Raw genomic sequence first — 13,052 nt, forward strand, 5'->3', positions numbered from 1 at the left:
GATTAACTCATTAGGTCCAACAAAGAATTTGGGGGAGATTTTTGTTGAGATGGCATTAAATCCATCAAGGATGTGGGAGAGATTTTGTAGCTTTATATCCAAGGATATTGAACATCTCTTCATGGATTTAAGCCTTTTAAATGTTAATGGAGCAGGGGACATAGAGCAGTGGTAGAGCTCTTGCCTAGCTTGCACAAGGCCCTGGGTTCAATCTCCAGTGCTGCAGCTACGGAAAGGAGGCAGGCTATATGTTATATAAAGGTTACCCCATAAATAACAGTTAACTATAAACAAAAGTTACAGATTGTTCAATAAAGGCCTGCCACATTTTTTTACAGACTTGTTCCTATATGTTTTATATTTTTAAGAAACTTAACAGATTATTTCTATTTTTATAAATTACTTTTATATCCCACAACCTGTTTAAATTCTCTTAATAGTTGAACTATGTTTGCTATAGATACTTTTGGGGAGTTCTGTGTCAGCAGACTTTTCTGAAAATAGCAACAGGTTTCTTTCTTCCTTTGCAGTCTTTATGCTTTATTTCTTGTCACTTACCCCTAGTCACAGTGCTGTGTTGGATGGAGCAGTGATGGCAGGCATCCTGTTCTTATTCCTGATCTTAAAGCACTTTTAATAGCTCATCACTAAGTATGGCATTTGCTACAGATTTTTAGTAAAATTGAGGAGATTACCTTCTATTCTTAGTTTGCCAAGTTGTTATATAAATAGATGTTGAATTTTTTTTCAGCTATGCAAAGATTTAGTTTTTCTCTTTAATGTTGTTACTTAAATTACTTTCAAATACAAATGAAGCCAGGCCTAGTGGTGCACACCTGTAATCCCAGCTACTCAGGAGGCTGAGGTGGGAGGATTGCAAATTCAGGCCAGCCTTGGTAATTTAGCAAGACCTAGTCTCAAAATAAACTGAAAAGGGTGGGGGATGTAGCCCACCAGAGCACCCCTAAGTTCCATCCAGAGTACCTCTGAAACAGAAAAAACTAAATGAGTGTTACAATCCTGGAATAAGTCCAATTTGGTTATATTTCATCTTTTTTATGAATAACTGAATTTGCTAATTAGTTTGCTAACATTTTGAGTACAATTTTTATATTTATATGAGATGTTAGCTCATAAAATAAAAAATTGAGGAGAGTTCTTTCTTTTATTTTATACCCTGTAAGGGTTCTTGTAACATTAGAATATTTGGTTTATTCAAAGTTGTAAACCTGTATGGGCCTATTCCTTGTTGGTGCTAGTAGTAGTGGGATAGAATTTTTTTAACTCCAAACATAATTTTTTAATGAATATAGAACTATTTAGGTTTTCTATTCTTAAATGAGTATTAAAAACCAATTTAATCTATGTCTTTAATATGACCAATAATAAATTGATCATTCACTATACTCCCTGACAACACCATAGTGCATTGTAGGATACTAGTCCAAAAAATGAAAACACAATAGCACTTACTTTAAAATGATTTAGAATGATGCTGCACCCTATATATATATAAATCAGTTGTTTAACTGTTTGTTCCATTTTGTGTTAGCATTATGGTCAACAGTACAACAGTTCTCAGCATTGGCTCAAATAGGATTATTCCTGGGGTCCTGATTGCTTCGGCCTGTGGGAGCCCAGACTGCAGTGGTTTTAAAAGCTTCCCAAAACAAGACCACAGTTTGCCAAAGCTGGCAACGTCTGGTTTAACATAGGGCCACCGTCCCAAAAGTGACTGATTTGTGAACTTTATTGATTAGAGAAAGGATTTCTATGGGATTATTCTTAGTTTTTGCCTCTTTTTATTTCAGGTAACTGCTGGTGTCCCTCTAAAGAAAGAATATACAGAGGAGGTAAGAGAGACTCTTTGGATATTTATTTGGAAGGTCATTCGAGTCCAGTTCATCACTGGCTTATAGTTGACCATTTGTGAATGTGTCTGCCACCAGTGGCCTCTTGGAAATGTGTTTTTCTGCCAGACATAGTGGTATACACCTGTGGTCCCAGCAACTCCAAAGGCTGAGGGAGGAGGTTCTGATTCTAGGCCAGCCTCAGCAATTTAGTGACACCCTCTCTCAAAATTAAAAAAAAAAAAAAAAAAAAAAACTTAAAAAAGGACTTGGGATGTAGCTCATGGTGTGGCATCCCTGGATTCAATTCCTAGTAAAAACAATTTTTGTTAAGTATATTTTTTTAAGAATTCATAAGGAAATGGGTGGGATAAAGGGATAAAATCCATTTAGTTTGCATGCCTATATTCCCAGCAACTCAGGAGGCTGAGACAGGAGGATCACAAGTTAAGGCCAGCCTCAGCAACTTAGCAAGGTCATAAGTAACTTAGCAAGACCTTGTCCATAAATAAAAAATTAAAAGGGCTGGGAATGTAGCTCAGTAGAAAGCACCCCTGGGTTCAATCTCCACTACTTAAAAAAATAATAATAATAATTAGAAGGGCTAATACTTAAATGTCAAGGAAACGTGGCTGTAGGTTTATCTACTATACTCCCAGGAGAGCTGTTTGAGCCACCAGACCTCAAGGTCTCCAGGACAGAAATAAATATGAAGCTTATTTCCGTGTCTTCTTTTAGCATAGAAGACAACTGACTTCTGGAAGACAATGCAGTTAGCTTTATGACTTAGCAGAAGCCACTTGACTCCTCCATAAATTGACTGATTTCCTGGTAATGGTACCTTTCAGCTCCCTCAAATGGCACCAGGGATTTCAGCCAGGAATAGATGGACAGGGCTCCTCACCATCCCAGGGTCCTGTGCCTTTTGTCCACCAGCCTGCAGAGCATGCTGCGTAGGCCCTGGCAGCCACTCATCAACAGAAAAAGGTGCGAGTCCAGAGACCCACATATGTCATTGGATGGACCCAAAATGATTTCGTAAATTATTTTGCAAATGAAACTCTTCCTTCTGCACCCATTTTCCTTGGAGGCAAAACATGACCCAGGGTCTTCTTTAAAAGCTTCTAGGACAATAAAGTGAGGAGATTTGTAAGCAAAGGCTGCCAGTGTTCCGCAGCCAGTTTAGTCGGGAGGTTTGATGGGAAGTGACACCGGGCTCCCTTTACCCCTCACAGAACATCCAGCTAGTGGCCGACGGCTGCTGTAACCTCCAGAAGCAAATTCAGATCGCTCAGCTCTTTGGGGTGCCTGTCGTGGTGGCACTGAATGTCTTCAAGTGAGTCAAGTCTCTTGCTTTAAGGGGTGCTATCATGGGGACCCCTGTGCACTAAACTTTGATTTGAGGGTATTTGGTCTTTCTCAGTTTTATCTAAAAGTTCACAGAAATGCTCAGCACTCTCTGTGTTTGTTTAGTTTGATTTCACTTTAGCCAGTGTGTCCTTAAAATATTATTAAGGAAATGAAATATATATATAGTGATTCCATTTCCTTGACTTTTTGTTTGTTCACTTTAATTCCACCAACCATTTCTGGCTAAAGACTGAGTGATCACAGAGAGACGTTATGGAATTTTCTCTATAAAAACCCTTAACAACTTGAAATATTTGTGTCGTGTTAGGGTTTTTTTTTCCCCCCATGCTTTTCTTGAAGTCTGATTTATTTAAACATGATGTGACCACTTTTGATGTTTAAAATATACTCGGTGTTAGGGAGCGAAGTCGAGTATAAACGGTTAGTCTTTCTTTTAAAACATCGCTAAGTGAATACAGATGCAAAACCACAAAGATTTTCATCACCAGGACCGACACCCGCGCAGAGATTGACTTGGTGTGTGAGCTGGCCAAGCGGGCTGGCGCCTTTGATGCGGTCCCCTGCTATCACTGGTCGGTTGGTGGAAAAGGGTCCGTGGACCTGGCTCGGGCCGTGAGAGAAGCTGCGAATAAAGGAAGCCATTTCCAGTTCCTGTATGACGTTCAGGTAAGACGTAATCGCGAGGACTCCAGCAGGGGGAACGGTGCTTCTCATTTCGTGCCTCAGCCAGGGCTGGGAGCTTTGCTTACCTGGGTCGTCCCAGGTTCTCAGGACAGCCCTGAAGAAAAGACAGAGAGCCAGGGATGTCACTCGGTGGTACACCATTTGCCTAGCATGCATGAGGCCCTGTGTTCAATCCCCAGCACTAAATTTAAAAAGGACGGGGGGCAGCTGAAGATCAAAGACATTAAGCCATCTGACCAGGTCCCTGTGCCCAGGGCAGACCCCAGTCCCCACAACCTGTGCTCCTGAAGCCCATTCTCTGCCCCTAAACAGCAGGCCCGAGGAAGAGGTGCATTGGAGAGCAGGGTTCCACAGCCAGTGCCCCAGGGACTGACTGACTGACTGGGAATGAGAGTTTTGAGCAATTTCACATGGCTTGTGAAATCATGAGAGGCCTATTCTGTGTCAGTTTCTAGTGTGGTACATTCCCTCCTGGTTTTCTTGAACTAGATCGTGTGTGTGTGTGTGTGTGTATGTGTATGTGTGTGTGTGTGTGTGTGTGTGTTTCTCCCATTGAAATAAAATACACATAACAAAGTTTACCATCTTAACGACTTTTAAGCACACAGTTCAGCAATATTAAGTGCATTCACACTGTCGTGCAACCAATCTCCAGGATTGGTTTTTATCTTGCAAAACTGAAACTCTGAGTGCACCTATCAACTCCCCATTGCTCCTCCCCGTGGCCCCTGGATGTCACCATTCCATCTACTCTCTCTGTGGGTTTGATTTCTTTACATACCTCTAATATAAGTGGAATCACATGGTTTTAGTCTTTTTGTGTCTAGCTTATTTCACTTAGCATAATATTCATGCATGTGTTGAAATTGCCTTCCTCTTTAGGGCTGAATTATATTCTGAATTATATTCTGTTGTATGTGCACACCACATTTTGCTAATGCGTTCATCTATTGATGGACACTTGGGTTATTTCCTCTTCATGGCTATTGTAAATTATGCTGCTCTAAACATCTATGTTCAGAGCATTTCAACAGCAGGGCATGGTGCTGCACACCTGTAATCCCAGCTTTTTAAGAGGCTGAGGGAAGAGGATCACAAGTTCAAGGCCAACCTGGACAATTTAGTAAGACCTTGTTTCAAAACAAAAAATAAAAGACCTGAAGATATAGCTCAGTGGTAGAGCCCTGGATTCAATCGCCAGCACTGAAGAAAAAATAGTAGCCTATGAGCATACATCAAAAGATCTCCAAGAGCTTCTTTTCATTCCTTTTGGCTATACACTCAGATTGCTGAATTTTCTAGTATTTTTTAAAATATTTTTAGTTGTAAATGGACACAAAACCTTTATTTATTTATATTTATGTGGTGCTGAGGATCAAACCCAGTGCTTCACACGTGCTAGGCAAGTGCTCTACCACTGAGCCACAACCCTAACCCCTCTAGTAGGTTTTTAATACATCAAGACTACGAGCATTACGTCAGGAAATCTGAATTCCCCCGTCCTCGCTCTCCTCCTCAGTTTATCCTGGGAACCACTTCACGTCTCCATTCTGCATTTCGTGAGTCTTGTCCTGGCCAGTGGATTTGTCCTCAGAGGACGTCCATGACTGCCAGAGAGCTCAGCCCTCAAGCCAACAGCTGCTTCACCCCTTCCTGCTTCCCCCTCACATTCCATTTGTGTCTGAGATGTCATCGAGGGTTACATCACTCCTGTCTCCTGCTCACATAAATCAACATTATAAGTGAAGAAGAAGGGGGAAAAGAAAAAAAAGCAATTGAAGAGGGCCTTGCAACATTATCTCTAAGCTCCCAGCTACATCCGCAAGAGCTCGAGGTTGACCTCTTGCTGAGGCTGCCCTGAAGCAAGCTCCCTGTGGGACACTCTGTGGACACATTGCATAGGTCCACTTCTTTCGTCCTGACATCCCTTTAGACAAGAACTGATGAAATCTTTCCATTCTGTGGATAAAAAGCTGAAGCACAAACAGATGAGGAATCTGCCCCATGACCCACAGCCAGAAAGAAGCAGGGCTGGGAGAAGAGCCGGAATGACAGAGTGTTACCTGGCCCTGTTCTTCAAAGCCCAGGGCCGCGTCAGGTGTGAGCGTGAGGGAAGGGTGGGGAGACAGAGCTACCAGGGCAGTGACGCGGAGACCCGGCTTAACAGTAAGGACACGGTGCTGGGCCCAATGTGCACACCTTTGACTTCAGCTACCCGGGAGGCAGAGGCAGGAGGATGGAAGTTCTAGGTCCTGTCTCCGAAACAGGGCTGAAGATGTAACTCACTGGTCGAGTGCCCCTGGGTTTTCATCCACGGTACTATAGAATTTAAAAAAATAAAAAATTATCAAAGGATGACAGACTCCTGCCAACTTAGGGACATCTTGGACACTCAGAACAACTTGTGGAGTGAAGGGCTTTGGGAATGAATTGGGATGGTTAGTACAGAAAAGGTTTGTCACGTGGAAAAGCTATTTGATGACTGAAGGGCTAGAGTGTTCTTGGTTTCAGAGGTGTCAAGATCAACAAGGAGAGGAGATCTGGGGTGAGCATAAAGAAAAATACCCTAACCGGAAGCTGGGAGTTCTCTGACACTGGAGATGCTGAGCATAAAATAGAGGAGCCAAAGCCACCTCAGTGGTGGGTGGTGATGGCGATCCTGTGTTTCTGTGCTTTGGTGCTGAGGTGATCCTTGGTTTCTGTACCAGAGTGTCAACCACACTTAGTAGACTTCCAGAACATTCTACACAGATCACTGTCAGAATACCCACTTCCATGTTCCTCCATGAGCGCCTCATACCATCACTATGTAATTGGAACAGCCTCACCCCAAGTGGCAAAAGCAGTTTATTTTTTTTTATTGTGAAGATTTTATCTTATTTTTTATATGTACTCTTTTTTATTGCATTACAATTCTTAATACACATATATACCACAGTTTTTCATATCTCTGTATATAAGTTATGTTGATACCAAATTCACATCTTCATACATGTATATACTTTAAATACTCTCTGGATAATGATGACCGTCTCCTTCCACCTTCCATGCTATTCCCCTTCTCCCTCTCTTTCCCTCCCACCCCTATTCCCTATCTAGAGGTAATTTTCCTCCCATGCTCTCCCTCCCTACCCCACTTTGAGTCACCCCCCTTGTATCAGAGAAATATATCATTTAAAAGCAGTTTTTAAATGAGTGATTTCACACAATGTGGTTCTCTTTGAGGCAAACAATCCAGCAGAAAGAAGATTAGTAACAGAGGAATGGTTTCTGAGCTGGGCTCAGACATGCACTAACCCTAAGAGGAGCCCTTTTCCTTTCCACTGATGTTTTAATTTTTTTCTACATTCCATTTATTATTATTATTATATTTTTGAAAAACTGTAGTTGTATATATTTATAGTGAACAAAGTGATGCTTTGATCCCAAAATACAATGAAATCAAGCTCAGTAACCAGTCCATACCCCAAATGTTTAACCTTTTTGTGGTGAGGACATCTGAGGTTTACTCTGATGGCTATTGAAAAGCACAGTGCTCAGTATTAGCTACACTCACCACACTGTGCAGCACAGATCAAAAAGCAAACTCCAGCTTCTTCCTGCTCCCTGATATTCTGCACCATCGTCACCTCTGAATTCCCATTCCTCTTGGGATCATGCTGCAAAATATCTGTTCTGCTGGGGACAGGGGCAAAGGTTTAATAACAAGGTCTAAAGTCCCATGTCCGATAGGTGGTCTCAAGGCTAGGGCTCTTGGTCCCTCTGCCTGCCCCCTCTCCTTTGCCTTACAACAGAGGCCTTGGATTCAATAGCAAGGAAGTCATCGGCTCAGCCTTGGCACCAGGGTAGTGTATGCAAAGAGCAATTGGAGCTCCTGCCCCCTTTGCTGTATCCCTGACAGCTGAGCGCCTCATCTGGAAGAAGATTCCAGATAATGTGAGGCCATTTGTCACTGTGTCTGTAGCCATATAGAAGTCTGAATTCAATGGTGCAGTCAGTAATGGAGCTCAGAAGTTTTCCCCTTGATTTCTTGCATTATTCAGTCCTGGTTAGACAATGGATTAAATTATGGTTTCCTGGAACCTTTTTTTCCCCCCTCCACAATCAAACCTCTGATGCTGAGCAGCTAGATAGGTAGAGGGTAGCTCTCCAGAACAAAGAGGTTATAAATGTTTTAGGATAAATCTCCCTCCTACCTCTGCTTTTGTGTACAAACTGGATTCCTCTGTGCCTTTTGCCACCTTGCTGGAGTTTATTTCCCCAGTAATGTAGAATCGTCCCTCAGCATTCGTGGGAATTAGCTCCAGGACACTCAAGGATATCAAAATCTGCAGATGCTGAAGTCCCTAAAGAAAATGGCATAGGATTTGCATATAACCTACACACATCCTCCTATGTACTTTAAATACTCTCTGGATTACTTAAATATCTAATACAATGTAAACACCATTTTAAGAATAGTTATACTGGCCAGCCAGGAGCCTATAATCCCAGCAGACTCAAGAGACTGAGGCAGGAGGATCACAAGTTTGAGGCCAGCCTTAGCAACTCAGCAAAACCCTGTCTCAAAATAAAAAAAAATAAAAAGGACTGGGGATATAACAGTGGTAGAGTGCACCAGGTTCAATCCCCAGTATCAAAAAAAAAAAAAAAAAAAGGTTGTCATACTGTATAGCCCAGGGAATGATGACAAAAGGAAAGTTCGCACATGTTCAGAAATGCATATAATTTTTTCCCACATATTTTCAATCATTGGACTGCCAATGCAAAACCTGTAGATCAGGAAGGACACCTGTATTCTGTACAGGATTGTTGGCATCTTATCTCCTGCTCCATTCCCAGCTCAGTCTTGTCTTACAGGAGGAAGAAACCTGAGATCATTTTAGGAAATGTGAAGTAGCCCTGGAACTTGGGCCTGATTGCTTTTATTTATTTATTTATTTATTCTTATTTGTAGATGGACACAATACCTTTATTTATTTATTTATTTTTATGTGGTGTTGAAGATCGAACCCAGTGCCTCTCACATGCTAGCACTCTTCCACTGAGCTATGATCCCAGTCCCAGGCCTGATTGCTTTTGTGTGCAAAGTAGAAATTGTCCCCAAACCCTAAGAAGAAAGAGGAACAGCTAGAGAGAAGTGGAAGCAACCAGCGCCCAGGGATACTGAGGGCCAGACGCAGCATGCCAGGCTTTCTGACAACAAACTCACAATTAAAGCAAAAAACAGTCTGCCCTTATGACTTGGGAGCCCTTGCTGAGCTTTATAGAAACTGAGTTAAGCAGCTGCTGTTACCTGGAGAATTATTCTGCATCATTTTTACCTGAGTAGCTTCTAATTCAAGAATAGGCAACTTCTGATTATATAGTTCATGAGGCAGCAGCTAATTAATTCAGAATAAAACTTCAAAAATACAAAATGAGATGCAGTGGCCTAGTTGCCCAAAAGAAGACTATCATGTGAAAATTAATGTATTTAAATTTGGAACACAGTAGATCGTTTCCTGGCAGCCCTTTAAGAGATCACAGACCCTTTTAAGAAACTGATAAAAGTCCTCCCCAAACCAACTTCTCTTTGGCTTCTCCAGTTTTACTACTGACCGTTGCATCTTTCCTGTTGACTAATACAGGGTCTCCGTATCTGCAAGCATAGAGGGACATTTCACAGCAGAGAGAAAAACTAGTTCTGCGTTTACATCTCATCAGCTAAGAATTCCCTCTTCCAGGCATTTTTTTTCTGGCATATCTTACCAAATCCATCTGGGATGTGGGCTCAGCTCTGCATTGTAGATGGGAAGGTAGAGCTGGGGGTGTAGCTCAGTGATAGAGCACTTGCCTCGCATGCATGAGGTCCTGGGCTCCTTTCCCAGGACTGAAAAAAAGGCTGGGAAGGTGATGGACTTGCCCCATAACAGATGGAGACTCGATGCATATTATAATGAGAAGGCTGAAGCCTGGGGGTCTCTATTCCAATCTTGCCCAGGCCTTCCTTCTACTATGGATATAAATTTAGACAAACTGACTCATCTCTGAGCTTCAGCTTCTCCCACTATACAGCAGCATCTGACATTGACACCACCTTCACAGGAGGACTGAAAGCTCAAAGCCAGCCTCAGCAATTTAGTGAGACCCTGTCTCAAAAAATTTTTTTAATTAAAAATAAATAAATAAATAAAAAGATAATATCTCAGGGTTTAATGCTACAGCATAAGAGCTGCCAATCCACATTAACTCTCTTTCCCATCATGTTCACCTCACAAAGAGAACAAACCTCCTGAACTGACCTTCCAAGAATTTTCTTGCAGCTGGGCACAGTGACACACACCTGTAGTCCCAGGGACTCGGGAAGCTGAGGCAGGAGAATAGCAAGTTCAAGGCCAGTCTCAGCAATTTAGCAAGACCCTGTCCCAAAATTAAAAAATTAGAAAGACTGGTAGTTAAATCCTCAGTTCAAAAAAAAAGAGTAACTTAGAGTAACTTTATCAAACTCTAGGTATGTTTGTTTTCTTTTTTTTTTAAGTGGATTAAAACTAGGCATTAGAAGCCTAGTATGTCCCTTAGAGTTCACAGAAGAAAGCAGACTTTCTTTCCCTCAACACCCTAGTACTGGGGAGTAAACCCATGAATACTCTACCACTGAGTTACATCCCCAGCTCTATTTCTTTTCTTTTGAGCCAGTATCTCACTGAATTTCTGAGGCTGGCCTTAAAATTGGGATCCTACTGCCTTAGCCTCCGAAGTCGCTGGGATGTGCCACTGTGCCCAGCAAAAACCAGAGTTTCTAATGTACCATGATAAAAGGGCAATTAAACCAAGATATACATTGTTTTTGCTTCTGGTTGAGAATTGGGAGTCATTCATGATGTCATGAAAAGAATCATTTTTGCAAAGTAGGAGGTTTAACACTGAAAACTTGACTTGAAATTCAGAGTCTGAATGTTGTTTGTGAACTGGGAGCTGAGGTTGAAAATCATCTCCATATCCTTCCTCTAACCTTGTAAACGTTTTGAGGTGTAACCTTGACTGCAAGAAAGAATCGCGCGTTTGTTTTGTTAAAAGGTCTTTCCTGTCACTTGTATGGAGCCATCCTCTTGATCGCAGTGGGGGCTAGAAGGCACACCCTGAAGGCAGCTGGCCTCCGAGATCTGAACCTGACACTCTCCCATCCCCTCCATTAGGGGTGGTTTCTCCCCTGCTGGTCTTTTTAAAGGGAGGGCATGTTTTGTTTTGGTTTGGTTTGGTTTGGTTGATTATTGAGAAATGATTTCATATTTCTTTAAAGATTCAAATTTGAACAGACATTGAGGTTTTGAGTTTCCTTTTAATTAGACTTAAGGCATTTGCAACCAGAGCCTCAAATTTTAAATAAATAAATGTATGTGTGTTTATATCCATGCATATACAGTGGGATTTTTTTTATTGTGGTAAAAATGTTCATAACATAAAATTTCCCACTTCAACTTTTTTTTGATACTGGAAATGGAGCCCAGGGCCTCACACATGGTAGGCAAGAATTTGACCACTAAGCCACCTCCCCAGCCTCATCTTAACCACTTTTAAGTGTGCAGTTCTGTGGCACTAAGTACATTCACATTGTTGAGTCAATAGAATTTTAAAACTTAATGTAGTTTTTTTTTTTAATCTCTGTGTGTGTCTCTTATATTTCATAGTAATTTTTAAAAGCCCCTTTTTTGTGTCGTCCCTGTCCCTACACAATGGTCTCCTGTCTGTCCTTCCCACTGGCCACTCGCTCGTGGTTGTCCTGGGCCTGCCAGCTCTCTCTAGCTCTCTCTTCTTTGTGCACAGGAGTATTGGGGTGTTCTGTAGAAAGCTGCCCCTCACACCGTCCAGACGGTGAGCATCTTATTCATAAATCTCCCTTCCCTCTACCCTGTAATGTCTTGCTTTCTTAGTTAGGACTGAGCTGCCTTTAAAGACCTTCGGTCATCCATCCTCAACGGCTGCAGCCCCTCATAAGCCTCCTTCCAGGATTCTACTCCGAATCCCACATCACCTCCTGCTAGACCAGACTTTCTGCAGACACTCCTCAAATGCATTTTACTGCTACGTTCTTCCCCAACACTGGCCTCTGGGTTCTCTCATCCCACACAGCCTGCCAAGTGCCTTATCCTTCTGTGTTAGAGGGAGAATCCCAAGAGAACTGAGCCTCCCTGAGAACCAGCCAACTTGTAGAGCATCCTGCTCACCTGTGTGGTTCCCACAGAGCCTGCGCCAGCTTTGTTTCCCATATGGTCAAAACAGCACCTGATGAGATCCTTTTACACATCACAAGGATCCTTAAAAATTCATTTAAATGCACCCTTCTGCCATGAAAAATGGAATGTCAGGGTGATGAAAGTTTCTAGAAATGCATTATTTCCTCTAAAATTTCGACAGAATCTAAAATGAGCTATCAGAGTCGTACCACAAGATAGACAGCTGTCTCTACCCCTCCCACCCCATCCATCTGCAGACTTTCTTAAATTTAGATGAGACCATTGTAGTCTCATTGTGAGACTGTTCATTATCTCAAACTGAAAGCAAATTCGTGAACAACATTACTTAAGTATTATTGCAGGTATAAACAGTAAAGGTAGCACATATGTTAAACCACTTGGACCTTGGGAAACTCATTTTGAGTTGGTTCGATGCACTCCTAGATAACACACCAATGTTCCTAAGTCAGGTTTGTAAGAGAGGACGGAGCAGCTACATCACAATGGTACTTGAATGTCGTTAGGCCATGCGGGTTCCGCCAATGTCAGCCCTCTTCCTTCATCTGAGTGGGATCTTTAAAATAGCATGTGCCTATCAATTCCTTTATTTGACATGTAATATTCTGTTGAGTAATCAAAGATCTCCCATGTCAATTCATCATCTTCATCATTTCTCAGGAATAAGTGCAAATTTTCTAACTAGGAGCTCATTTCTTAGACCCAGTTATCTCCATAACACACAGCAGTTGCCTTAAGAGAATGAATTCCTCCCAGGGTCCCCAACCTGCTGCTCAGGCCAATGATCCCATGGAGACCCAAGCTCAGGGAAAAGGCTCCGGGAAGTCAGCACACATGCTTTTGGTAGCTGAGATGTGTTGGTTTCCAGCCAAGGGTATGCTTTGTGTCAGGGATACAAGGGCCTGTTGTTCTC

General features: G+C 42.1%; 1 protein-coding gene across 1 annotated transcript in view; it reads left to right on the forward strand.

The window, feature by feature from the left end:
* Positions 1–13,052, forward strand: part of Mthfd1l (methylenetetrahydrofolate dehydrogenase (NADP+ dependent) 1 like) — a 192,095-nt gene that overhangs the window by 113,779 nt on the left and 65,264 nt on the right. The window contains exons 21-23 of the mRNA XM_015497975.2: positions 1,812–1,853; positions 3,086–3,186; positions 3,710–3,887. Of these exons, the coding sequence (XP_015353461.2) occupies positions 1,812–1,853; positions 3,086–3,186; positions 3,710–3,887 (321 nt within the window). The remainder of the gene's footprint in view (positions 1–1,811; positions 1,854–3,085; positions 3,187–3,709; positions 3,888–13,052) is intronic.

The sequence above is a fragment of the Marmota marmota genome, unplaced genomic scaffold, assembly GCF_001458135.2.
Source record: "Marmota marmota marmota unplaced genomic scaffold, marMar, whole genome shotgun sequence".
NCBI classification, from domain to species: Eukaryota; Metazoa; Chordata; class Mammalia; order Rodentia; family Sciuridae; genus Marmota; species Marmota marmota.